Source organism: Myxocyprinus asiaticus, chromosome 10 (assembly GCF_019703515.2).
Source record: "Myxocyprinus asiaticus isolate MX2 ecotype Aquarium Trade chromosome 10, UBuf_Myxa_2, whole genome shotgun sequence".
Lineage (NCBI taxonomy): Eukaryota > Metazoa > Chordata > Actinopteri > Cypriniformes > Catostomidae > Myxocyprinus > Myxocyprinus asiaticus.
In genome coordinates, this window is record NC_059353.1 from 7,086,632 (window position 1) to 7,111,038 (window position 24,407).

Genomic DNA, 24,407 nt, shown 5'->3' on the forward strand with positions numbered 1-24,407 from the left:
TCAGAAAGGTCGTGGGTGAGAGGTGACTGGAACTCATCTTGTTGTCTTTGTAAGAGTGGAGCTCGATCACGCAGCCGTGTCTTCCCTCTTCCCCGAATCCTTTCAAAACTCCCTCCCGAACCTTTCCCTTTCACCCTCCGGACCCCGGACCCTCATCCCTTCCCCGCCTCGCCTCGCGCGTCAGGTGAGTCTTCCGGGCGTTGAACGCATCCATGAGCGCGACGGGCCTGTAGGCCGCGCGAGGAGAGCGCTAGCGCTCGTGCTAATCACGCGCATCTATTCTCTGGCGATTTTGCACGATGTTTAAACATTCACACTGTGAATGTGGCCTTTAAATCATTAAATAAACACTGTTTATGCGGCAGAAACGGGTTTGTGTCGTTTAAAGAGCAATCCGCTGTTATTTGAGCGTGTTACGCAGCTGGTAAACACGATGAACAACCTGCTGAAGTGAATGTATTTTTGAATAACCAGGTAATTTAAATGGATTTTTATCGCAAATACCTGATATATTTATATGCATAACTGGCATCAGGAGCAATGAAAAACATATTTTTAGATGAGACTTGTGTTATGTATGTTTTATTTTTTTATTTCTTATTTTTCTAATGTACACTCGTAAGTCCATGGAGTTCCTTGTAAATATAATGCTCTATGAATATGCTTATTTCCAGTACTTTTTGCTATGGTACTACCACAGTACTTGTTTTGTAAGAGTTTTACGCCCTAAGCTTTTTATTTTGCATAATGTATTCTGACATTGCTTGTTTGTGTGCATGTTGAATGCATGTCTGTTGTGTGGCAGGTTGATCACCCGTGACCAAAGATCCAGAGCTTGACTCATCGCTCATCATGGACTCTGGTGTGATTGAAGGAGGACTCAATGTCACACTCACTATCAGACTGCTCATGCACGGCAAAGAAGTGGGCAGCATCATTGGGAAGGTGGGTTTGAACAACAGAAATTTAGTGAGAAAGCATTTTGGGAATTATAGAGCAACCTCAAAACTTACCTATGATGCCTTTAAATGCTGTTGACTCTGAAGGTGCAGATAACAGCCAAAAAGGCTGTCTAGGGAGGGGTTTAACTTGGTTTTGTGACACAGCCAACATCTCGGTGATAGCTGTACATGCCTGCTTCCACGCAACAATAATAAGCATTAAAAGGGTGAATCTCAAGAACATGTCCAGCTCAGTTTTCACTCCAAAATCAAATAAAGCCTTTTTTAGGTTAAGATTTTTTGCAAGTGACATTTTTGTCACGACAAATTTAACCCTTTAAGCTTGGATTGCTCGCTGACAGGCCCGCGAGGAAAAAAATATAAAAATATTAATAACACTTGACCAACACAAATTAGGTATCGTTTTAAAGCTAAGGAGCTCTACTTTACATGCATGTAGGCTTTTTGACCAAAACTGAACAAGTGCTTTGAAATTTGCAGACAAATCAGAAGTGTTCAGTTTTTATAGTTTATAAATAATTTTGCACTTCACGTATTATTGTAATCGGTTAAAACATCAAACTGATTAAATAGCTATGTGTCATATGTTGTTGGAAAGCTCTTGAAGAGTAGAATACAGCCATACTATGTATTTTACTCATAGACAAAAATATAGCGAGTAATAGCTAAGTATATGGCATTGACATACATGTTACATGTAAACAGGTGTTGCTTTTATGGCACATTCTCGCTTATAAATTCACGAAAAATAAACAGAACATGAATATCACATACCATTACTTAGAGGTGATTATCTTTAAAATGAGTCCCCACACAATGTAATCTGGTACATTGATCATTAGATAATCCACACAAAGCACAATATGCACACAGAATATAATCTGGCTAAAAACACATTAGCTTTTCTCGATCAGATGACTTCATCTGAAATAATGTAGTACTTTGTCCAGCATCATGGAATGCTAAACCAATCGTATTAGGATTCAGGGTCACTGCAATCAGAGGTGGAAGTCATCCAAATATGGGCAGAGAGGATCGTTCACTCTAATTACATATGGCCACCAGGAGATGGCACCAAGTACATGACACAGACTCAATGATGGCTCAAATGACACAGAATGGAACTGAGTGAGATCTTGTTTCTCATGCCTGCATGCTTTGGAGTGAGAATAAACCTTTTAGTAATTGTTGTATTTGCATGTATAACTAGTTATGTACAATTATTATGTTTTAGTTGTTTGGAGATGTTTTTGGACACCAGGATAAATTATTTTTGATTGCTTTGTCCAATTAACACAATTTTACTCAGTTACATGTGACATGATTGGGAACAAAATGAAGGCAGTTTTTCAGAGCAACCTTATTTACACCTAGAGATATATAATGTAAAATCAGAAAAATAAGAACAAAAAGTACATTTTTGGCTCAAGTTATTTTCTTTAGGCTAAGAGTCTCAGAATTTATCAATCTATATAATTAAGAAATGTGAAAAATTTTCTTTAAAATTATACCAAACACTTGACCATCCTTGTTTTTTTCTTCAAGTTATAAGCCTTTAATTTTGGGTATGTCACAAACAGGAAATCTTTAAAAACACCTTCATGGTCATTCCATGTCAACTCAACCAGAGGTCTCCGGCCTAAACATTTTGTAATTTTTATTTTAACTTTTGATAGACAAACATGAATGTTGATGAAAGCCAAAATATAAAATGTCATGTATCAAAATTTAGTGGGTAATCCATTATATTGTAGAGTATTGTATTGTAAACCTATGATTTTGGAGCAAATCCACAGGTCAAAAAATAACTTCAGAAGAGGGTAGCATCATTATTTTATTTCTAAAATCAGTTGACTTAAGCACCCCTTGTAGCATTATATGCTATTAAAATCCAAAGACTGGAAAACAAAACACTTTTGTGGTATTTTTGCAAAATTGGAGAGCCTGTAAGTCTATGTATTCAAGTTATCTAAATATCCTATTAGACCTTAATGTGGGTCACATGGTATAAAGCTAGTTTTTCTTGTCCAAAAAAAGGGTCTGATGTACAAATCATGTTGAAACTAGAGATGTACCTTTTATTTATTAACATAAAACAATAATGTCAAAAATACAGTTGGCTCTTCTGTTAGTGCAATAAGTGTTTGGATTTTAGAAAATGTACATATGCAAAAGAATGCTTTAATAGGGATCCAAACACCACAGGTGCTGAAACTCTCCTGTATTTGTACAAATTTTCTTATTTTGCTTTTTCTAAAGATGATTGAGAATGAGAGTGACAAATTATCAAATTAAGAGGGAAGGGTACAAGCTAGCTGATTGTTCTGTAGTTTTGTGTTCCCATTCCCAACATGGATTTTTGCGTTTTTCAGAAAGGTGAATCGGTGAAGAAGATGCGAGAGGAGGTGAGATATGTGGTGAAGTCTGTGTGCTTTGGTGTTTAAAATATTACTATCAAGATTTAATGTAATTGTCTTTAGACCCAGTTGTAAAAGGTTTTTGTTTGTGTTTCTGCAGAGCGGTGCTCGGATCAACATTTCTGAAGGCAATTGCCCAGAACGCATCATCACCCTCGCAGGACCCACGACTGCCATCTTCAAAGCCTTCTCCATGATCATCGAGAAACTCGAGGAGGTACTAATTACTTTCATGAACTCTAAAGAAATATTCCAGGTTCAATACAAGCTAAGCGACAGCATTTGTAGTATAATTTTGATTACCACAAAAATAAATTTCAGCTAGTCGCTCTCCTCTTAAAAAAAAAAAAAAAAAAAAACCAAATCGAGGTTAAAGTGAGGCATTTACAATGGAAGTGAATATGGCCAATCCGTTAACATTAAAATACTTAAAAATGATAGCCACAAGATGTGAACAAAATGTGTTTTAATATGATTTTACTGTGATAAAATTGCTCGCTTACCCTTTCTGTGTAAAGTTATAGCCAATTTTACAACTTTGTTGCCATGATGATGCAAAACCGTAAACCCTAAAACAAACGTAAAAACAACGATTTAAACAACTTTGCCATTCATATAATACACAAGTTTTAACAGAAGAGTCACATTTCAGCCTTTTAAACCTTCCAAAAGTGGGCCCCATTCACTTCCATTGTAAGTGCCACTGTAACCTTTTTGCTTTTTAAAGAAAAGGACAGATGAGTCAAAATATATATATTTTTTTGTAATCAACATTATGCCACAAAAACTATGAGCTTAACTTGTATTAAACCTGGGAAATGTCTTTAATGAGATGATCACTGGTGAAAATTATTCCTAAGGCAGCATTTTCAGTGTGAGTATGGAAATGTGAAAAATGTGTGTGTGTTTCACTAGGACATCAGCAGCTCTATGTCTAACAGCACAGCCACTTCGAAGCCTCCGGTCACGCTGCGAATCGTGGTGCCGGCCAGCCAGTGTGGATCGCTCATTGGCAAGGGTGGCTGCAAGATCAAAGAGATCAGGGAGGTTAGTGTTAATTTGTGTTTGAAATAAAGTTTTATTCAGATTCATTTACATGTTGTTGACCCTGTTGTTCTCTAGTTCTTGCTGAGGGGAACTCAAGGGCATAATATTAAAGCTCTTTCCTGTGTTTTGTAGTCGACAGGAGCTCAGGTACAGGTGGCTGGAGACATGCTGCCTAACTCTACTGAGAGAGCCATCACTATCGCTGGAACACCACTCTCCATCATCGAGTGTGTGAAACAGATCTGTGTGGTCATGCTGGAGGTAACGCTCTCACACACACACTGGCCTCAATTCACATTAGCTCACTGGCTTTTGATTTGTAGAAATGGTGTACACAGATTGAAGGGATTGTTTGCAGAATGAAAACTGTCATCATTAATTGGTTTCCACGGGTTCTTGAAAAGTCTTAATGTCTTAAATTTAGTGTTGTTAAATATCTTTAGAAGGGCTGGGCGATATTTCGAATATTCACAATATTATCGCAATAATTTGAGTGACTATAAAGGTAAGCAATATAGTGATAATTTTAATGTGCTTTTTATTTGGCTATTAAAGAGCCATAAATATTATGCTAATTTACAGGTTCATAATTTAATTTTGGGGGTCTGCTAGAATAAGTTTACATGTTTTAATGTTCAAAAAACACATTATTTTTCTCATACTGTGCATTTCTTTTCCCCGCTCTTCATGATCTGGCTGATACGCTCTGATTTACCTCCTGTCTCTTTAAAGCTCCCCTTTCTGCAAAGCCCAGTCTGCTCTGATTGGTCAGCTGGCCTATTCTGTTGTGATTGGTCAATCGCATAGAGCATGTCAGAAATATAACGGCCCTTACCATAACCGAATTTCAGCTCTTGAGTCTTCCTGAGCAGCTGTAAACACTACTGTAACTATGGTAACAATGGTGTCGGTTTTTGCCGTACCAGCTCTAGCCCGAGTCAGATAATGAATGAAATAATGAAAGTTTGGAAGAACAAGCTGATCAGCCCGAACCACCTTCGCAAGCACGGCTTGAGCATGACGTTTCACAATGGTAAGTTTTAATTTAGTAGCTTACTTACAAGTACACTGATTATTGTAAACCTAACAAAGCTTCAAGTAAAAGACATGTAGTGCATCTAAGTTAGTCATCTTTTGCTGGAATGGGTTTAGCCAAACTTTTTACGCCTGAGGTATGAACGGAGAACAGAGGCTTACTCCCGGTTGGACATTACTGGCAGTACTAGAGAGTTAGTGAACAAGTTAGCCGTGGACTACCGTGGATAGCGGCCGTAACATTACAGCTTGTGATTATATAAGACTCTTGAGATCGACCATTTTGTTACACAGTTTTAGGTAAATGCCGGCCCACAGCTGAATATTAAACCCTTACCAAAACAATAATTTTACATAGCAAGTTAGCCTAGCACTACCGTGGATTGCATAAATAAAATGACCGTTGGTAAAAAGAAATCCATCTCCACACTTGATCACTATTCATGATATTAAGAATGACAAACAATCTGCATAATTCTACACAATTGTAGGTAAAAGTGGACCCGCAGCTGATTAGCAAAACTATTTCAACACAATATCATTAGCTAGCAGGTTAGCAGAGACTTACAGCTGTGCACTGGGTGTACACCGTAGCTACAACACAAAACTCCGCATTTGAACTCTTGGTAGCAGATAAATCCACAAATAATCAAGCATACTTACAAGTTGTGATCCTGAAGCGCCAGATTGGCCCAACAAAGTGGGAACTGCACCATCTATCAGGGGTAACCGACTTGAAAATCCGGCATTGGTTGTGGTTGTACTGCTGAGGAATAATGGTAAAAATACATTTTAACCACTGATACTTCAATTCGTCTGCCTCTGGAAGTCCTTAGAGGTTTTGCTTTCGCAGTGAAGAAAACAGCGTCTTCTCGACATGGCGACAACACAAACCCAACTCATCCTGGCCTCTGCTATAACTACATTGTTTGAGGGCGGGCCAAAGTAGCCCTTAGGCGGGCATTATGCAAATGTGTTACATAGTGATATAAATACTTAACGGAAGAAATAGCTGGACTACAATCCAGCTGTTTCTTGTAGTTCTTGAGCAGTGTTGTCTGTGGGAGAGAATAACTCCTTTGCGTGGACTTTGTCCTTTGTAACTTTGCAGACCTTTTACATGCACAAAGAGCTATGTTACACACAAAAGGAAAGGTAAAATCCCCAAAAGCATAATAGGGCCTCTAAGTTTAATAAAAAGCACATCAGTAGACTAATTTCGCTATCCTTCTGGGTAGCGTAAATAATCAAAATAACACCAAAATGGCAATATGGTCACATGTGATTATAAAATTGCAATGGGCTGTGATAAAAGACAGATAAACATGGTCCGTGTGCACTTCAGAATGGGTGACGGGCTGTTCTGTGCACGTGGGACTCATGCGTGTTTTTACTGCTTTTAGAGCAGATCACATGCATTGTGAAATATATAATGTACTGAATGCAATTTCAAACTTTAGTAACTGCTGCAAGTTATTATACAAATCTACAAAGGTGGCAGAGTATAACAGAAAAGGAGTGGACAACAGTGCTTCATCAGATGTGGTGCATTGTAAACTACACACTGCACTTTCGATGTCAAAATAAAAGCTCCAGCTGAAGGTAAAGTAAATAGGAAAGAAATATATTACTTTGAAATAAAACAAATCTAATCTGCAAAATAATTATAATAATTCAGTATTATAATAATAAACTTGACTGGGTCCCACAGTAATGATTAGTATCTTGCAATATTCAACCGGAATCTTCAAAAAATAAGTGTAGTTTTTGCACACATTGTTCATTTACCAAATAAATTTTGGTAAATATATTAAGGTAAAAATGCTTTTTTTAAGCTACTATGTATCATTGGATTTAAAATATAAAAGTGCATATCAATGACAATGATTAGATCTCATTTTCCCTTGTGTTCATTTAGTGCAAAACTGTAGGGAAACATGCCTTTTTTATTTTTAAATAGATTTTAATTTAATGCCTTTACAATATTGAATCTAATTGGCAGCAATGGCTGTTTGCATGAAATTATGGTTCCTCTGATTAAAAATTGTTTTACTTTTGAGCCATTTCAGAGCAAATCCATAATTATTGATATATAATATAGATATATAGAATATTGTCAATAGGCAGAAAAATACTGAGATATAATTTTTGAAGCCGTATCGCCCAGCCCTAATCTTTAGTATAAATATCTTTAGTATAAAATCTTAATTTGCAATTTTCAGAGCTCCTAAATGTAGGTCATTCTTACGAAACCTGTCAAAATTATGTTCTGGTCATATTTATTCCCAAATAAATACAGAAAAAGATATGAAGTTATATTTTGCATAAAGAAAACAAAGCCTACATTTAGGACCATTAAGATAATTTGCATTGGGTCATTATTTTCGGGACACTTTGAAACATTTTACCTCAATTCTCATTAACATAACGCATCTGAACATTTTACATTGACTATTCCCATTGATTTCAATGATGATTCTCATAACCATAATTGTTTACTGTATTACACTGAAAAGGATTTACAGTACAAGATTTACATGTTCATTGATTATTTTTTCTAATTGAAATGAGCAAAATTAAAGGCTGTATCAAAGGAGAACTATTTTGATGTACTGTATAAATACTTCATAATTAAATTAAAAAAAATTGCATTGTGGTATTGAGAATTGGGGGGTCTGTATTAGCATACAGAAAATGAAGAAATAATTTTTTATTTTGGAGTAATATAGTACCACTACAGTTTTCGTGAGAATCACCCATTTGCCGAAAGACAGAGACATTTAAGGTGTATTGAATTAAAATCAAATTGTGACATGGCCTAGTGTGATGATTAAACTACAAAAGAAAAAGCAGTTCTCACACATACTTGTATATTTTGTGCAGGGTTCAATATCTATCTAAAATGTAATTAACGAACCTTGCAAAACTCGTGCAAATCCAGCGATTTCTTCCTGTGAAGTGCATATTCCTTTGGAGCGTTCATAGATCTTCCTCTGAAACATGGATTATATCAGCCTGGATCAAAACTGTCACTGATTCACTAATTCTGCATGACGGTCTAGCCGTGAAAAAAGCAGGTGTTGATCCGGGCTGTGTAAACTGAAAGCAGTCAGTTGCTTTTGCTGGATCTGCACCAGAGAGAATGTGATTATCAAACACCAAGAGCTGCAATTTAATTAAATGAATAAATATCCTGCAAGTGCTGCTCGCTGTGCTTACAGTATGTGTGCAGCTCTGTTCTCTGTAGTGTATTACACGTACTCTGAGCATCCATGAAGCTAGTATTAGTGTTTTGAGAGCAGTTCTTTGTTTAAAAACGCACACATTCCTTCTCGTGCTCGGAGCTAAAGGAGCACTCAGTAATTTTTTTTCTCTTAAAAAATAAAGTTGAACTCCTAAAGACATGAATTGTAATTTTGCAATATACTGTATGTAGGAAATCATGAGCACTCACATTAAAATGAAGACTCCAGTCATATCAGTAACCTTATAAAAGCTGTTTTATTCTACATGGAGAGGGTCCACAAATGGGGGCTGCCATGTTAGAATCACATGACCAGCTGAATACTACTTTCTTAATCTCAGTAACCGTACTGTTATTGGACACTTTCACTCACTGATTAAAGTAATCATGAATGAATGAATACTTTCTACTATAGCATCTGAAACTGAAAACTATTGATTTTAAATGATACTGCATCCAAGCCACTAGGCGTCAGTGTAAGTCTAAGATGACACAAAGACAAAAGTTGCTGAGTGCACCTTTAACAGATGTGCTCAAGTCAGAGACTATTTAGCAGAGATGGACCACTTCTATTCAAATGAATGGGCGAAACTGGAAGACCCACCCAAGGAGCTCTAGTGCCCAATGGTCCATGGATGTAGAAAGGAAGTCCCGCCTTATAGGTAAAAGAGCCAATCACCTTTTAGATACAGACATTGCCTGTCAATCAACTCGAGAATGCGCATGTGCATTAGCTATTCAAGCCAGGGAAATTTAGTTTTTTAGTGTAATATAAGGTAAAGAATTACAATTTATGAAGACAAGTGAGAGACGAATATGTATTTTTTTTAAATTTTGTTTTATTTGTGCAATTTAGAAATTTTGAAGTCCCTCACACCTGTATGTGAATCTAACTCTTGCAGTAATAATTTATCATAGTCATGTAGCCTGTTTCATTCAGTTGTGTGCTGAATGGAAAGCCAACCCATTGACGAGACCCGCATCATGACCCTTTTAGCGTGTAAACGGGTAATGTCTTGAGAATGTAATAAGTAAACTGGCCTGCTTTGTGACAGTTTTTTTTATTATTAAAACAGTCCCCTGATTTAGAGAGTGTTACATTGAATAATAAATTACCAGGGATGTAAAGATGGTAAAATAAACGATTTATTACTATGCTTGGCCTTTATTCATTTTTTTTTTTTTTTTTTTTTTAAATGCCTGTTAGAAAAGTATCTACCTTTGTGGAGCAATAAAATACTTCAGGCAATTGCAGAATAGTTCCATCAGCCAAGAAATCTCATTAATGAATGCTTTAATGGTTTATTAAGCCTTGCAATGGCACATGAAAGGGATGAATTCAGGATTTGTGGCATAATGTTGATTTACCACAAAAAATTATTTCAACCCTCTTCTTTATATAAAAAAAAAAAAAAGGCAAATATAAGGTTACAGTGAGGCACTTAAAATGGAAGTGAATGGGGCCATTTTTTGAAGGGTTTGAATGCAGAAATGTGAAGCTTATAATTTTATAAAAGCACCTTTTCTGTTAAGAATTCTGTTAAAACTTAATGTATGTAAAGTTGTTTAAATCATTGCTTTTTTTTTTTTACAGTAGTTTTAGGGTTTACGTATCACGTTGTCATGGCAACTAAGTTTTTAAAACTAAATATAACTACACAGAAAAGGTTAGTAAGTGATTTTATCACACTACAATCATGTTAACAAGCATATCCTTTGTCTTGTGGCTATACTTTAAGCATTTTAGCATTTACAGATTGGCCCCATTGACTTCCATTGTAAGTGCCTCACTGTAACCCTGTTTTAATTTATTTTAAAAAAAGGAGGGACAAGTCAAAATCCATTTTTGTGGTAATCAGCATTATGCAACAAATGCTGTCGATTGAGCTGAACTTGTATTAAACCCTGAATAATCCTTTAACTGCATACTGTCTACAGCCGAATCACAGCTGTGCTTTTATACGTGACCAACAGCAGTCTTGCTCATGTGAAGTTGCTTTAATATAGCTGAATACCGGAAAGAGTAATTCAGACAGGTACATTTTGCTTTTATCTTTTTCAGTTTTCAGTTGCTTTAAGCTTACATGTCATGTCAAAAGACTGGCGAGTAAAAAATAAAAAGTGACAATTCTCTCCAATGTGTCTAGAGGGTTGCTTGTGTGGATGCGGTTTTCTCAGATCTGTTGAAATTTACGTTGCTTGTTTAAGCTAAATCTGATGCATAATTATTATACCCATCATCCCTCTGTTTTTTCTCATTTCAGTCCCCTCCCAAAGGTGTGACCATCCCTTACCGACCCAAACCCTCAGGATCGCCTGTTATTTTTGCAGGAGGACAGGTGTGTGTGCACCTGTTTATCTGCAGCTGTTTTGTGTTTGTGTGATATATCAGTGTTTCATCTGGTGTGTGCTTGTCTGTGTGTGTGTGTGTGTGTTACAGGCATATGCGGTGCAGGGACAACATGCCATTCCTCAGCCTGATGTAAGAGACAGTTTTGTTTTAAATAAGTGAGCTCTGCTGATTCAGGGCTGCATTTGTGACTTCGATGCGGGGCAGTTTTACAGTGTTAAAACCCTGAAAAAGCTCTTGCGAATAACATAATGCTCAGCTATTATCTTTAATTCTGTAGTGTAGTATTCAGGTTGTTTATGTGCTCTTTTCTGTCTTCACAGCTCACTAAACTTCACCAGTTGGCAATGCAGCAGAGTCCGTTTCCTCTGGCTCCCAGTAGCCAAGGGTTCACTGGTGAGAGGACACATTTTCTCTGGCCACATCATCCACACTAATCTGTTTACATTTGAAACCTCAGTTTCCAGTTTTCTAACATCATTTTCTAAATTATGCGGTTATGGGGAGCATTTTCGAAAGTCTTGTCGTTCTGGTGTGGATGAGGTGTTAGTGTAGCAAAATCAAACAAAAACGTATTAGTGTGGACTTGGCATCTCGTAAAGCTGAAGTGGTCATTCCTGAAAACAAAGTTTTCAAACAGCCATCTTGCCATTGTTTGAACAAACTGATAGTCCTACCCCAAACTTGCGCCATTGGTTGAGTCAGAGTTGTTGTGTCAGGAGGTTGGGATGCTCAAAACAAACAACGTTTTATAGTGCTTTAGATAGTGTTTTTGAGGAAATCAACCAACAAATGGCTTATTGTTGTCTCTGTTAAGCTTAGTAGGAGAAAGTGTTATAACATGGAAAGTGACACACTTCAGCTTTAAATCCCATTTATTCAACTGTAATGCATTATTGGCTTGAAGGTTTTCTTTCATTGACTGTTTTCCTCTGCAGCTGGTATGGATGCCACTGCACAGACAGGCTCTCATGAACTGACCATTCCAAATGATGTGAGTTTCTGCTTAATTGACCTTTGAAACAAACATGATGCCATCTTAAGATTCAGATGCTTGGAAGCTTGAATGTTTTATTTGAAGTTAGGATGTTGCTATTTGTTGCGTATCAGACATAGCCAAATGGCAATAGCCATATCATGCTGTTCATGTGTTGTACTTGTTATAATTTTCTTTCACAATAGTTCTAGGGATGGGGATTATCAAGTAATTTTGTACTCATACACTTTTAACCCACAGAAAATTAGTAACAGATTACTCATAAATTGAAATGTATGTACAACAACATGTACATGTACATTGTAAGTATAAAATGTATGTGAAATCTATATTTTGTTTTATTCAAATACATTACCAAGAACAGTTTAAAAAAAAAAAAGCCACCTTTAACAAACTATGCTTTATTTTGAACAATATGCATTAGTAAAAAACAATTTATAACAGTAAATAAACATTTTCACTCACCCAGAGATTACATAGAAACCAATACTGATGGCATTAGGGTTGTAACAAGTTGGGCTTTCCCTTATCAATAAACTCAATAGTTTCATACCTCAAAATTTTGGAGAATCTGGGGTAGTGCAAACAGTTCCAAATTGTTCAAACTTGGTAAACACAACACATGAGGCGGCACATAAGAATGAACAAACATGTATGATGATGCTGAAACAAAACTACAAACACGCAGCACCATAAACCAAAACAAGTGTATATATTTATAAATATCCCAGAGTCCAATTGAGTAATAAATGATTAAATCCCAGAGTCCAACAAAAATCTCAGTTCTCAAATTGCAAAAAAGTTTCAACAACGTCCAAATGCAAAAGTGTTGGCCAACAACAGAAATAGAAAAATGGAAGAAGAAAAAAGTCTCACCAAAAATGGTCTTCTCTTGGAAATAAGGTCTGCTTCAAGTAATCCACAAAGCTTAATCCACAAGTCAATTCCAAGAAAGAGAAAAGTTGTTTATACTGGCAGCAGGCCCCCACACAGGTAATCCTCCAGTTTCTTTTGACTCTCTCCTCAAAACGGCTACCCCATGTCCTGATAAGCCATGAGGCTGTTTCAAAATAAGAGTCCTTCCTGTTCTTAACAGGAAGCAAAAACAGTTTGAATAAGGGTGCTTTCACACTTGGTCCGATTGCTTGAACCGAACCAGAGTTCATTTCCTCCCCCTCCCGCTGCCCATGCCGATCTGTATTCACATATTATTTGTCTGAATCGCAGTCCGATTACATCATCAATGTGAGTACAAGCGGCAGCTGTTTACCACTTTAACTAGGTAACAACTCGAAGACGTCAATGTGTTAAGTGCAGTATTAAAGTTTGTCTCTTTGGATTTATCACGAAAAATTGCCATGCACAGAACAACACTTGTGTTTATCTCCCACTGATGCATTGAATGTGCAATGATGTGATGAATATTAGCGTTTGTGTTGCAAGAGATGTGAAGAATGTGAGCTGCTCTCTGAAGGTGGTGTATCTGGACACAAGCAGGAAGGAGAAATTGCAATCGCGAGCCTGCAAAGATGCGAATTATACGTCATCACAAGCGGTTTACTTCCGCAATTTGGTACGATTGCATTCATATTAGCAGCGAACCATACCAGAGTTCACATGAACCGTACCCCAGACCACCTTTTCAAGCGGACCCGGGTGCGGTTCCCGGGTGGGCGCCAGAGTTTGGAAAACAGCGTTCACGTTATCCAAATGAACCGAACGTCATTCGACCCCCAGGTGCGCACCAAAAATGCTAGTGTGAAAGCACCCCAAAAGTTCCACAAATAAACTCAAACTTGTAAGTAAATTATTTAAATTAAGTCCAGCAAAATATTTTTGCTTGTGAACACTGATTAGGACATAAATTAACAGTTTTAACTTGCATACAGCAACAACTTTAATGTATATTACACTCTTCTCTCCTTAATTGCAGCAAACACTTGTGTGCATGCAAGTAAATAGCCCTAATGTGGCAGTCACAGAGTCGGTGACTGGCTTGTCTCAGTTGAGCATTCCTCACAGATTTCTGTACTTCGTTGAGTTGTTGTCTTTCCATTACAGTGTAAGATGGTTTATTGAGGTTTGCAGAGTGGAGTATCAGTCTTTCTAAGGGTCCCTTCAGTTGTCTTCCCAGAGCAAGTTCAGAAGGAGTTCTGTTGGTGGATTCATGTTTGGTGGTGGTAATGTCAAATCTAAACTCAGAAACCCACTTGTCCCATTCTCGATGATTTTCTCCCACATAAGATGCCATCATGGTCTTTAAAGTCCTATTGACTAGTTCTGTGAGATCTGTTTGGGAATAATAGCTGGTTGTGAGTTTCTGAGTGATTCCCCATTTCTTGCAGAAATCCACTATGAGCTGACTAAGAGATTGGGGTCCACAATCAGGGGACCCCCCACCTTGTAAAGATATCGTCCTTTAGGATCTGGCAAATTCAAAGGGGTCTTGCTGTCCTTCATTGGGAAGAGTTCAACACACTTGGTGAAATAGTCAACAACAACTGAAAGGAAGATGTTGCCTTTCTTGCTCCTGGGAAAAAGTCCCATGGTATCCATACCCAACATGTAATTAGGTTCTTTTATTTCAGTAGATTGTAGGAAACCAAGGGGCTTGGAGTTAGAGGGTTTGTATTGCTGACACACTGAACATTCCTTTACATGCTTCCACACATCCATGCGCACATCTGGCCACCATGCAACCTCAAAGATTTTTAGGAGCATTTTCATCTTCCCCAGATGGGCTTCCAAAGGATTGTGTGAAAGTATAAAATGAAAGTCAGTGTGAGAGAATTTGGCACGACTATTTGGTACTTGGTGCCTACAGCATATGGCATAACTTGGCACACACCTTGTTGGATTTTCCACTTTATTCGGTCTTCCTCATCATCCCTAGTTCCAACTTTTCCCATCATCTCCATCTCGTTAACTTGCTCTGGGCTAAAGCTATCTCAGCCAGCGTTGAAGGCAGATCAGAGTTCCATGTGGTGGATTTTTCTGCTATGCACATGGCTATGATGGCTTTGTCCTGGATAGCTCTTGATAGGGCATCTGGCACCACATTCATTCATCCATCCCTTCCAGTACTGAACTTGGAAATGAAACCGCTGCAACCTCAAAGTCTGGTGAGCCATGATGTGGCTTTCGGAGAGTTGAAGGCCCATGACAGTAGAGCATGGTCAGTGAACACCACAAAGGGAATTCCTTCCAGATAATGGTGCCACTTCTCAACAGCCCATACGACTGCAAGACACTCCTCCTCTGATGTAGAGTAGTTTAGCTCAGCTTCTCTTAAGCTCCTTGAAGCGTAAGCAATTACGCGCTCATCACCATTGATGTTCTGGGCAAGTACAGCTCCAAGTCCAACCGCGCTAGCATCAGTTTGCACTTGAAATTGCTGGGTAAGGTTGGGTTGTGCTAACACAGGTGCTTGTTGCAGTGTTTTTGAGTCTGTCCAGGTTTTGTTGGCATTCACTGGTCCATTTCCACTCATCTCCTTTCCACTTCAGATGGTTCAGTGGAGCAGCAAGTTCAGAAAAGGGATGAATTTATGGTACCACCCCGCCAGGTCTAGGAATCTCTGTAGTGATAGGAGACCTTGGGGAGTGGGATAATCAGTGATGGCGGCAACCTTCTCAGGATCCACCTCCACCCCTTTCCTTGAAATGACATGTCCCAAGAATTTGAGCTCTGTCTTGAGAAAATTACTTTTCTTCAAATTCAAGGTCAGGTTGGAGTTCTTGAGTTTGCAGAAAACTGCCTCGATCTTCCAGGTGTTGTTGTTTGGTAGGTGAATGCACAATATCATCGATGTACACAAAGCAAATGCGTCCTCTCAGTTCTCCCAGTACTCTCTCCATTAGTCTTTGGAAGGTGGCGCCAGCATTTTTGAGACCAAAGGGCATGGTCAAAAAAATTAGAGAGACCAAAGGGGGTAATGAAGGCAGTCTTTTCCCTACTGCTCCTCTCCATTTTCATCTGCCAATAACCTGACTTCAGGTCAAGAGTACTGAAGTATTTTGATCCATGTAATGATTCTAGTATATCGTGTATTATGGGCATTGGACTTTGAGACTAGGACCACTGGAGATACCAAGAAGACTGTGATGGTTCAATAATGCCCTCCTGGAGCATCCTTTCGATCTCCACTCTAATAACATCTTTTTTTAGGGGTGAGACTCCATATGCTTTACTCCAGATTGGGGCATCATCGGTGGTTATGGTGTGGTGTGTTGTCTGGTTTGTTCGTCCCAGTTTGTCGGAACAGACAGTTGACCAAGCATGCAAGATATGTTGTACCTCTGGAGGATGGCTCATTATCATGTCACTATGTATTTTGGCTGATGTTAGGGCCTCAGGTTTCTCTAGAGGTAAAGCCATATACAGGGAGGTTGCATGTTCCTTTTGCTGGATCCAGGGCTGTCCCCACAGTGGCTGTTGGAGGAAAGGGAAGACATTAGTTTTTCCTCTAATCATAAGTCCATAGCTCCATTTTGCCATGTTCAGCTACACGCCTGTTCGACTTCGGAAGTCTAGACAAAGGATGAGGGGAAAAGCTAGCTGTTTTGTCAGACATGACGTATGTGTCCACTGTCCACACAAGTCTGTGATATTCGTATGACATGGAGACTTAGCCTTCTGATGTGTGTGCCTTTCCATCTGCTAATACAAAAGTCCTGCTTGAACTATTCTGGAGGTTCTCACTGGGCTTCGCCAGGGTTTCCCACAGTTGTTTTGCATTAAAGTGTAGGTGGAACCGGTGTCAACAATGGCTTCCACTTGGAATCCACAAACTCCAATGGCAGATTTGAGCAGTGGAGGAGTAGTAGACTGTACTAGGGACACATGGTGAGTTTGAGTACCAGGGGTTTTAGTGGTAATGTTATGGCTAGCTGGGGCACTCCTCCCTCTTTCATGGGCTTTGAGTTGATTGACTTTGGCCCAATAGTCTTTCTTTGAGTTCAGGTATCTTTCGACCATGGATCCAACCTTTACCAGCTGTTCTACAGTATGCACTGCGCCCCTCAGACTGCCTACCAGGGAAGAGTTACTGTTCAAGATTCCCCTCACGACTTCCACTTTTGGGAGGTCAGCCTTCCACTTCAAGCACATTGCTCTGTTGTCATAGGCAAAGTCCTGAATGCATTGGTTTGACCCTAAACCATGGCTTCAGTTGGTCTTCTACCTCAGTGAGGTTGTCAGTAAGGAGGAAAGCTGCCATAAATGACCTTTTAAACTCAGCCCAATTATGAATCTTCTTCTTTTCGGCCGTCCACCAACTTATAGCAGATCTCATGAGAACAGCATTTAGTGTGGCTATGAGTTCTGTATCTAATAGGTATCTCAATGTCTGGAAATTTTCAAATTTCTCAAACTCCAGCACATCACATGGTTCTCTCTTTTCTCCAAAAGTGGGGAATTCCAAGTTAATTGGAGGGTTGGGGTAAGATGCAGATGGAATGGATACATTTTGGTTGGCAGTGTCAGAAAGGGTGTGACAAAGTGAATTGTGATACTGGGGTGCTGGTTTTTCTGATGCAGGGAATTTTCTTTTTCCAATGTCTCATCCCTTCTCTGGAGACAGCTTATGACTTCCTGTTCTAGATGAGCTAAAGATCTTTGCATTGATTGTTTCAAGATCTGTAAATCATTGTTCAATGGAGTCTAGCTTCTCTATTTACAGAACTTTCATTGGATGATATGAAGTCATTTTTAGGGAATTTACCTCAGTCTGCGATGTTTGGACGGTTTGAGTGAGACTTGATACTTCTGATCCAAGTTTTTCAATCATACTTCCAGCAGGGTTCAGAACTGGAGGCTCATCTTCACTCTCCTCAGCTTGGCTATCACTATACATATCACTCAACAGTGAACTGATTTAAATCACTGGAACTGGATTTAGTATCTCCAGGAGCAGGAATGAAGGGAAGGGACTCTGCACCACCCACTGTATCAGGAAGAGTATCAGGGGTTGATTCAGCCTGATCCCTAACATTATCAGAGGAAACATTATCCATAGAGGAATCCGTTTTAGCCATTTGTAATGTAAAAATGAAACAATACACACAGTATTTTTACAGAAATCTCCCCGTATGGGCCACCATCTGTAACAAATTGGGCTTACCTTTATCAATAAACTCAATAGTTACCTCAAAGGTTCGGAGAATCTGGGGTAGTGCAAACAGTTCCAAATTGTTCAAACTTGGTAAACACAACACATGAGGTGGCACATAAGAATGAACAAACATTTGATGATGCTGCAACATAACTACAAACATACAGCACCATAAACCAAAACAAGTGTATATATTTATAAATATCCCATAGAGTAAGTGAGTCCAAATGAGTAATAAATGATTAAATCCCAGAGTCCAACAAAAATCTCAGTTCTTCTCAAATTGCATAATTTTTTCAACAAGTTCCAAATGCAAACATGTTGGCCAACAACAGTAATAGAAAAATGGAAAAAACAGTCTCACCAAAAATGGTCTTCTCTTGGAAATAAGGTCTGCTTCAAGTAATCCACAAAGCTTAATCCACAAGTCAATTCCAAGAAAGAGAAAAGTTGTTTATACTGGCAGCAGGCCCCCACACAGGTAATCCTCCAGTTTCTTTTGACTCTCTCCTCAAAACGGCTACCCCATGTCCTGATAAGCCATGAGGCTGTTTCAAAATAAGAGTCCTTCCTGTTCTTAACAGGAAGCAAAAACAGTTTAAATAAAAGTCCCAGAAATAAACTTAAACTTGTAAGTAAATTATTTATATGAAGTCCAACTCAATTTTTTTCTAGTAAAACATTTTTGTTTGTGAACACAGATCAGGACATAATTAACATGCATTAATGCATGCATACAGCATAACTTGCTTACAGCAACAACTTTAACATGTATTTACACTTTTCTCTCCTTGATTGTAGCAAACACTTGTGTGTGCATGTAAGTAAATAGCCTTAATGTGGCAGTGTCACAGAGTAATGCACATATACAGTCCATTCAGAAAGTATTCAGACCCCTTCATTTTTGTTGCAGCCATATGCTAAAATGATTTAAATTATTTTCTTTTCACATAAATCTACACTCCATACCCCATAATAACAAAGAAAAAAACAGATTTTTGGTAACTGCAAATTTATTAAAAGAAAAACTGAAATATCACATTGGAATAAGTATTCAGACCCCAAACTCAGTACTTCGTATGATGCGACAAGCACACCTCGATTTGGGGATTTTCTGCATAAATTTGGAAAGTTATAAAAAAAAAATCTGGTTTTTGCTTTGTTATTATGGGGTATGGTGTGTGGATTGATGTGATTTTTTTTTTTTTTTTTAAAAAACATTTTAGAATAAGGCTGCAACATAACAAAATGTGGGGGAAAAAATGGTCTGAATACTGTAATTTCTGAATGCATTGTGTATATAAACTCTGAGTGTACATAAAGACTATTGCATTTTTGTTGTTTCACATGTTTTTATTCAGAGATTCTTGTTCAGAGATTTCATGTACATACACCCATACTGGTCTGATAAGCTTCAGAGTTTCTTGTACCGCTTCGCAATTTCTTTCCACCATAAAAGCAGATCCTCATTAGTTGGTATGCATGACTCTAACAACAGTCAAACACCAATAGATTAGAATTCAATAAGAATCAAAATACTGCAAGTTTTGCTGCAGTTGGCTTGGCCTTAAAGCACACGCAATCTCAACCAACACCTTGACGACACGTATCCACAGCACTGCCCAGTGAACTCAGTTGTAACTGATATTTGGTGAGCGATGCAGAGGGAAAGCACAGTATAATTCAGCATTGCGTATGACAGAAAAATGTGCAAAGGAAAATCATTTTGCAAAATTCGAGTGGTGTTCTTAATAGTTGAATAGTTGGTGGAGAACAAGTACTCGATTAGTAAATTACTCGTGCTTACCCAACACTGGTCCCATGTCACTAAAGAGTTGAGGTATGCATTTAAGGGTTAAAGGTTTGTTTGACCTGATGTCTTTGCTAATCATTTTAAATTAATCAAATCTGACAGTTGATTGGCTGCATCATCGGCCGTCAAGGTGCCAAGATCAATGAGATTCGTCAGATGTCAGGTGCACAGATTAAGATCGCCAACCCCGTGGAGGGCTCGACTGACCGGCAGGTCACCATCACCGGTTCGCCAGCCAGCATAAGTCTGGCCGAGTACCTCATCAACGCACGGTAACCTTTACATACACAACCAGCTCTGCTTTAACATTTGCCTTAAGATGCATTGCTGTGTGGAAGTCAGTTGTTACACATTTACATTTTGTGTCTTGCACATGTAAACAGCTTTCATTGATTGATATCTTGTGGTTTTAGACTCTCATCTGAGGCAACAGGACTGGCTGCAAACTAATGCTCTCCGCTCCCGCACCGCCCCTTTACTCCTCCTCCATCACACATTTACACTAAGTGCAAAAAGAAACCAAGTATTCTCAACCTATCCTTTCCTTTCACCCACCCGAGCTATGCTTCATGGATATACACAAGTATTTTATTTATTTATTTCATGGAAATGTTTTTAAAATCCCTTTGCGTACAGTTTTTAATGTCTTGTTTTTCCTTTGATGCATATTCTGTCAGTTAACATTACCACAAGAAAGTGACAGTGGAGAAAGTGTGAAAAATCTGAAAAGACATATGTTTTTGTTATGCCAGATTTTTCTTATAAAAACAGAAAAAAAAACAGTAATAAAAAAGAGAGCAACTAATTATGATAGATTGAATGCTTTCCCTGTATTGAACATTATTTATTTTAATTTAACTCTAGGAAGTTACAGATGTTTTAAAATCTGAGATGAGCTTAAGAAGATGAGCTCTTGTTTTTCTGCATCAGATCCATTTGAATCGGTTTCAGGTGACTATTAACTTTTGAATATGTCATTCCTTTTTTTTTTTTTTTTTTTTTTTTTATCCTGAAGGAGATTTTGTTAGAGGGAGGGATGAGAGATGAGTATCGCTGTAGTTTCTGCATAAATGACATTACTGAAATAATAATGAGTTGAAAATATTTCTTAGAGAATAGAGAATATTTTTTTTAACCTTGTGGTGTGGAGCCCAGACCGGAGGATTCCAAATTGTCAAGTTTATATGATGCGACTGAGTTACTGAACAATGACATGACTAGAAGAAACTTTCTAGAATTAACACTAGTTTCCTCTACTCTGCTTGAGTAATAGTTTTGTTTTGTATTATTTTTGTTTTTTGTTTTTGTTTATTTCTTGCAGGAGGAAGGAAAACCTAAAAACCTTTTTTGTGCACGTTTTCAGAATATTGTAGATTTGGAGTGCAGCAGGAATGAAGAATTAAACATGCAAAATTAAAACATGAAATGCTGAAACTATGGAATTGTGTCCTGTGTTTTCATTTCTTGGTTTATCACAATTGTTTTGTTGTTGTTTTAACATCTAATAAAATACACTAATTACCTTTAGAAAGTGTTCAGACCTCTTCACCTTTTTTTAGTTTAATTTTTTTCAGCAAAGACAGCCAGTTCTTAAGGGTATCTGTGGTTCTACACCATTTTTCATTTGACAATACCTCTGAACATTATTCATTTGGGACCTGTTTCTTATCCAGTTTTTATATTGACAGTCTATTCGATGTGGACAGATCCTTAAACCTAGGATTTTTCATTTCCGTTATGAAATGCATTAAATATTATAGAATGATAATGAGCTATAGTGGAGTGTCACTGTACAGTTTTTACAATCACTTTCACTAATTTCTCAATAGAGAACACATTTTTAAAACTCTTCATACAGTCAGCCCAACAACAGTGTCTGTGGGCTAAAGTTTGGTACAAAATGCGTTCAAAGACCACATCTATCAAAATTCATGAAATGTTTTCTCACTAAAACAACCATTAGCAAAACAGTGCAGCTCATTTTGTACATGTTTGCCAACTGTTTTCAAAAACTGTTAAATGTTTGTTTAAAAACAACAGTAAAATAATCTGAATTATACAGCCATGAGCATCTTTTGTGCATTAATTCGATACTGAAGAATATTTATAATCTAGAAAATGGGAAAATAAAATGAAAACAATTAGACCTCCCACAGCTGATAGCTTTAGAGTTTCATGACCATCTTTTCAAAAGAGGCAATGTTTATACTGTAATATCATGTAAATACAGTATGTCTAACAGAGATGAATCAGGAATGCAAAGAGATTCTTCTGCAGGTTTATCACCAAGGCATAGTCTGATGTGGATGAGAATGTAATTGAAAAATATATATATATTAGTGCTGTCAATCAATTAAAAATTTTAATTACATGATTTGCCGATTAATCGAATTTATCGCATATATCAATATTTACTGAGAAAGGCCCCCAAATAAAGATCATTTGGCTAATCAAATATAGCAATTACAAATATTATAAATAATAAATATAATTCAGATTATTCAAAAACATCATATACTGTATACAAAACATGCTGTGCAAAAGTTTTAGGCACGTGTTAAAAATATTGCAATCATTGTGCGCATTCACAGGGCAGCCCATATATAAGTGCTATCGGAATTATTCTATGAGTATTTCAGTCAGTATTTTGTTGTTTTCTTGTGGATCTCTTATTTTGACACCAACACAGAAACCAGACTCTAGTCTGCCATGTTGAAAGTTTACAACTTCTCCCAACTCGGCGGGTATCAGGTAGGTGCCCTGAGCGTGTTTTATTACTCCGTCTGTCACTACTTTCAGCTGTGATCGACAGTAATGCTAAAGCTGTTAGTTTAACTCTATTTCTCAGCTATAGTGTAGTAGTAATCTGGGCAATCATGGAGTGAGAGACAATTCCGGATGACTAAAAAAACCTCCTGCACTTGCTGGCACAGTTTGAAAACGTCAGTTCAACTCGCTCACAACACACACAAGACAGTCTTTTGTCGCCACCTGCTGGTTTAAATCTTTAATGTCACAGGGATGAATGAAAATTCACACATCTGCACTGCTCTTAAATGTTAGTTTGGAACGCAATGAACACAAGTGGAGTGATACAAACATGAAAGCGTCCCAGTGCTGATGGTGTGAGCTATCAGCACACTTTGAACCCTCTCGTCCAATCAGATATGAGGACCAGAACTAACTATTGTAGAAATAAGCTTCAACTGATTCAAAACGTAGCAGCTAGTGTGCTGAATTGAACCAAGAAATATGATCATATCAGCCAAATGTAATTATCCTTACATTACCTGTTAGGTTCCGTATAAGTTTAAAAATTCTGCGAATTACTTACAAAGCTTTGAATGGTCTAGCTTCTCAGTACTTAAGCAACCATCTATCACAATATAATCCATCATGTTCACTACGATCGCAAAATTCCGGTCTGTTGATAGTACCTAGAATATCAAAATCCACAAAAGGAGGTAGATTATTTTCCTATTTGACTCCTAAACTATGAAATAGCCTTCCTAGCATTTTTTCGGGACTCAGACACACTCTCTCTGTTTAAGTCTAGACTAAAGACTCATCTTTTTAGCCAGACATACAAATAATTTATCCCTCAACTCATATTTATGTTGCATTAGTCAGGTTTGTCAGAATTGGAAACACTTCTCATATTCTGATACAGTTCTACTCAGCAGTCATTGAGTCTGTCCTCTGCACTTCAGTAACTCTCTGGTTTGGTTCATCTATGAAATCGGATATCAGAAGACTACAGAGGACAGTTCGGACTGCTGAGAGGATTATTGGATGCCCCCTGTCCCCCCTTCAAGAACTGTACACTTCCAGAGTGAGGAAAAAGGCTGGAAAAATCACTCTGGACCCCACTCACCATGCCCACTACCTTTTTGAACTGTTGCCTTCTGGCCGACGCTACAGAGTTCTGAGCACTAGAACCGTCAGGCACAGGAACAGGAACAGTTTTTTCTCTCAGGCTATCCATCTCATGAACTGTTAAAACTGCCCCACTGAGCAATAATTATGTGCAATTCACAGTTTAGTCTTTTTATATCTATCCAACACATCCTACCTTTTCTGCCATTACATTCCTTTGCACTGTATATAACAGATTTGTATATATGCACTACTTATATATGTATATATATGTGTGTGTATATATACAGTACTGTGCAAAATTCTTAGGCATATAAGATGTTTCACAAAAGCATTTGTCTTAAGATGGTTATTTATATCTTCAGCTTTAGTGTGTCAATAGGAAATATAAATGTTAGACTCCCAAACATTACTTTTGCAAATAGAAAAGATTAGAACAGAAGAACAGGAAGCCCTGCAACAGATGTCATGGCCCCCACAAAGCCCCCCACTTAACATCGAGTCAGTCTGAGACTACATGAAGAGACTGAATCAATTGAGACAGCCTAAACAGA

General features: G+C 37.9%; 1 protein-coding gene across 3 annotated transcripts; it reads left to right on the forward strand.

The window, feature by feature from the left end:
* Window positions 1–21,414, forward strand: pcbp2 (poly(rC) binding protein 2). 3 transcript variants are annotated; one of them, XR_007898366.1, is made up of 13 exons: window positions 1–184; window positions 806–945; window positions 3,335–3,367; window positions 3,480–3,596; window positions 4,295–4,426; window positions 4,559–4,687; window positions 10,970–11,044; window positions 11,146–11,187; window positions 11,379–11,451; window positions 11,994–12,049; window positions 20,080–20,249; window positions 20,391–20,928; window positions 21,299–21,414. XR_007898366.1 is itself a non-coding variant. In XM_051709046.1 (12 exons), exons 2-12 carry the CDS (start codon window positions 853–855, stop codon window positions 20,425–20,427), a joined length of 957 nt encoding a protein of 318 aa, XP_051565006.1. In that variant the 5' UTR covers window positions 1–184; window positions 806–852; the 3' UTR covers window positions 20,428–21,414. The 3 variants fall into 3 exon arrangements, 2 of the variants coding, with proteins under 2 accessions (XP_051565006.1, XP_051565007.1); XM_051709046.1 differs by having other exon boundaries at window positions 20,391–21,414; XM_051709047.1 differs by lacking the exon at window positions 1–184 and adding an exon at window positions 192–474 and having other exon boundaries at window positions 20,391–21,414.
* Window positions 21,415–24,407: the final 2,993 nt, after the last annotated feature.

Coding starts and splice junctions, on each gene's coding strand:
- pcbp2 (XM_051709046.1), top strand. CDS start 853: ATGGACTCTGGTGTGATTGAAGGAGGACTCAATGTCACACTCACTATC. Junction 4,688..10,969: donor TCTGTGTGGTCATGCTGGAG/GTAACGCTCTCA, acceptor TTCTCATTTCAG/TCCCCTCCCAAAGGTGTGAC. Junction 20,250..20,390: donor GAGTACCTCATCAACGCACG/GTAACCTTTACA, acceptor TTGTGGTTTTAG/ACTCTCATCTGAGGCAACAG.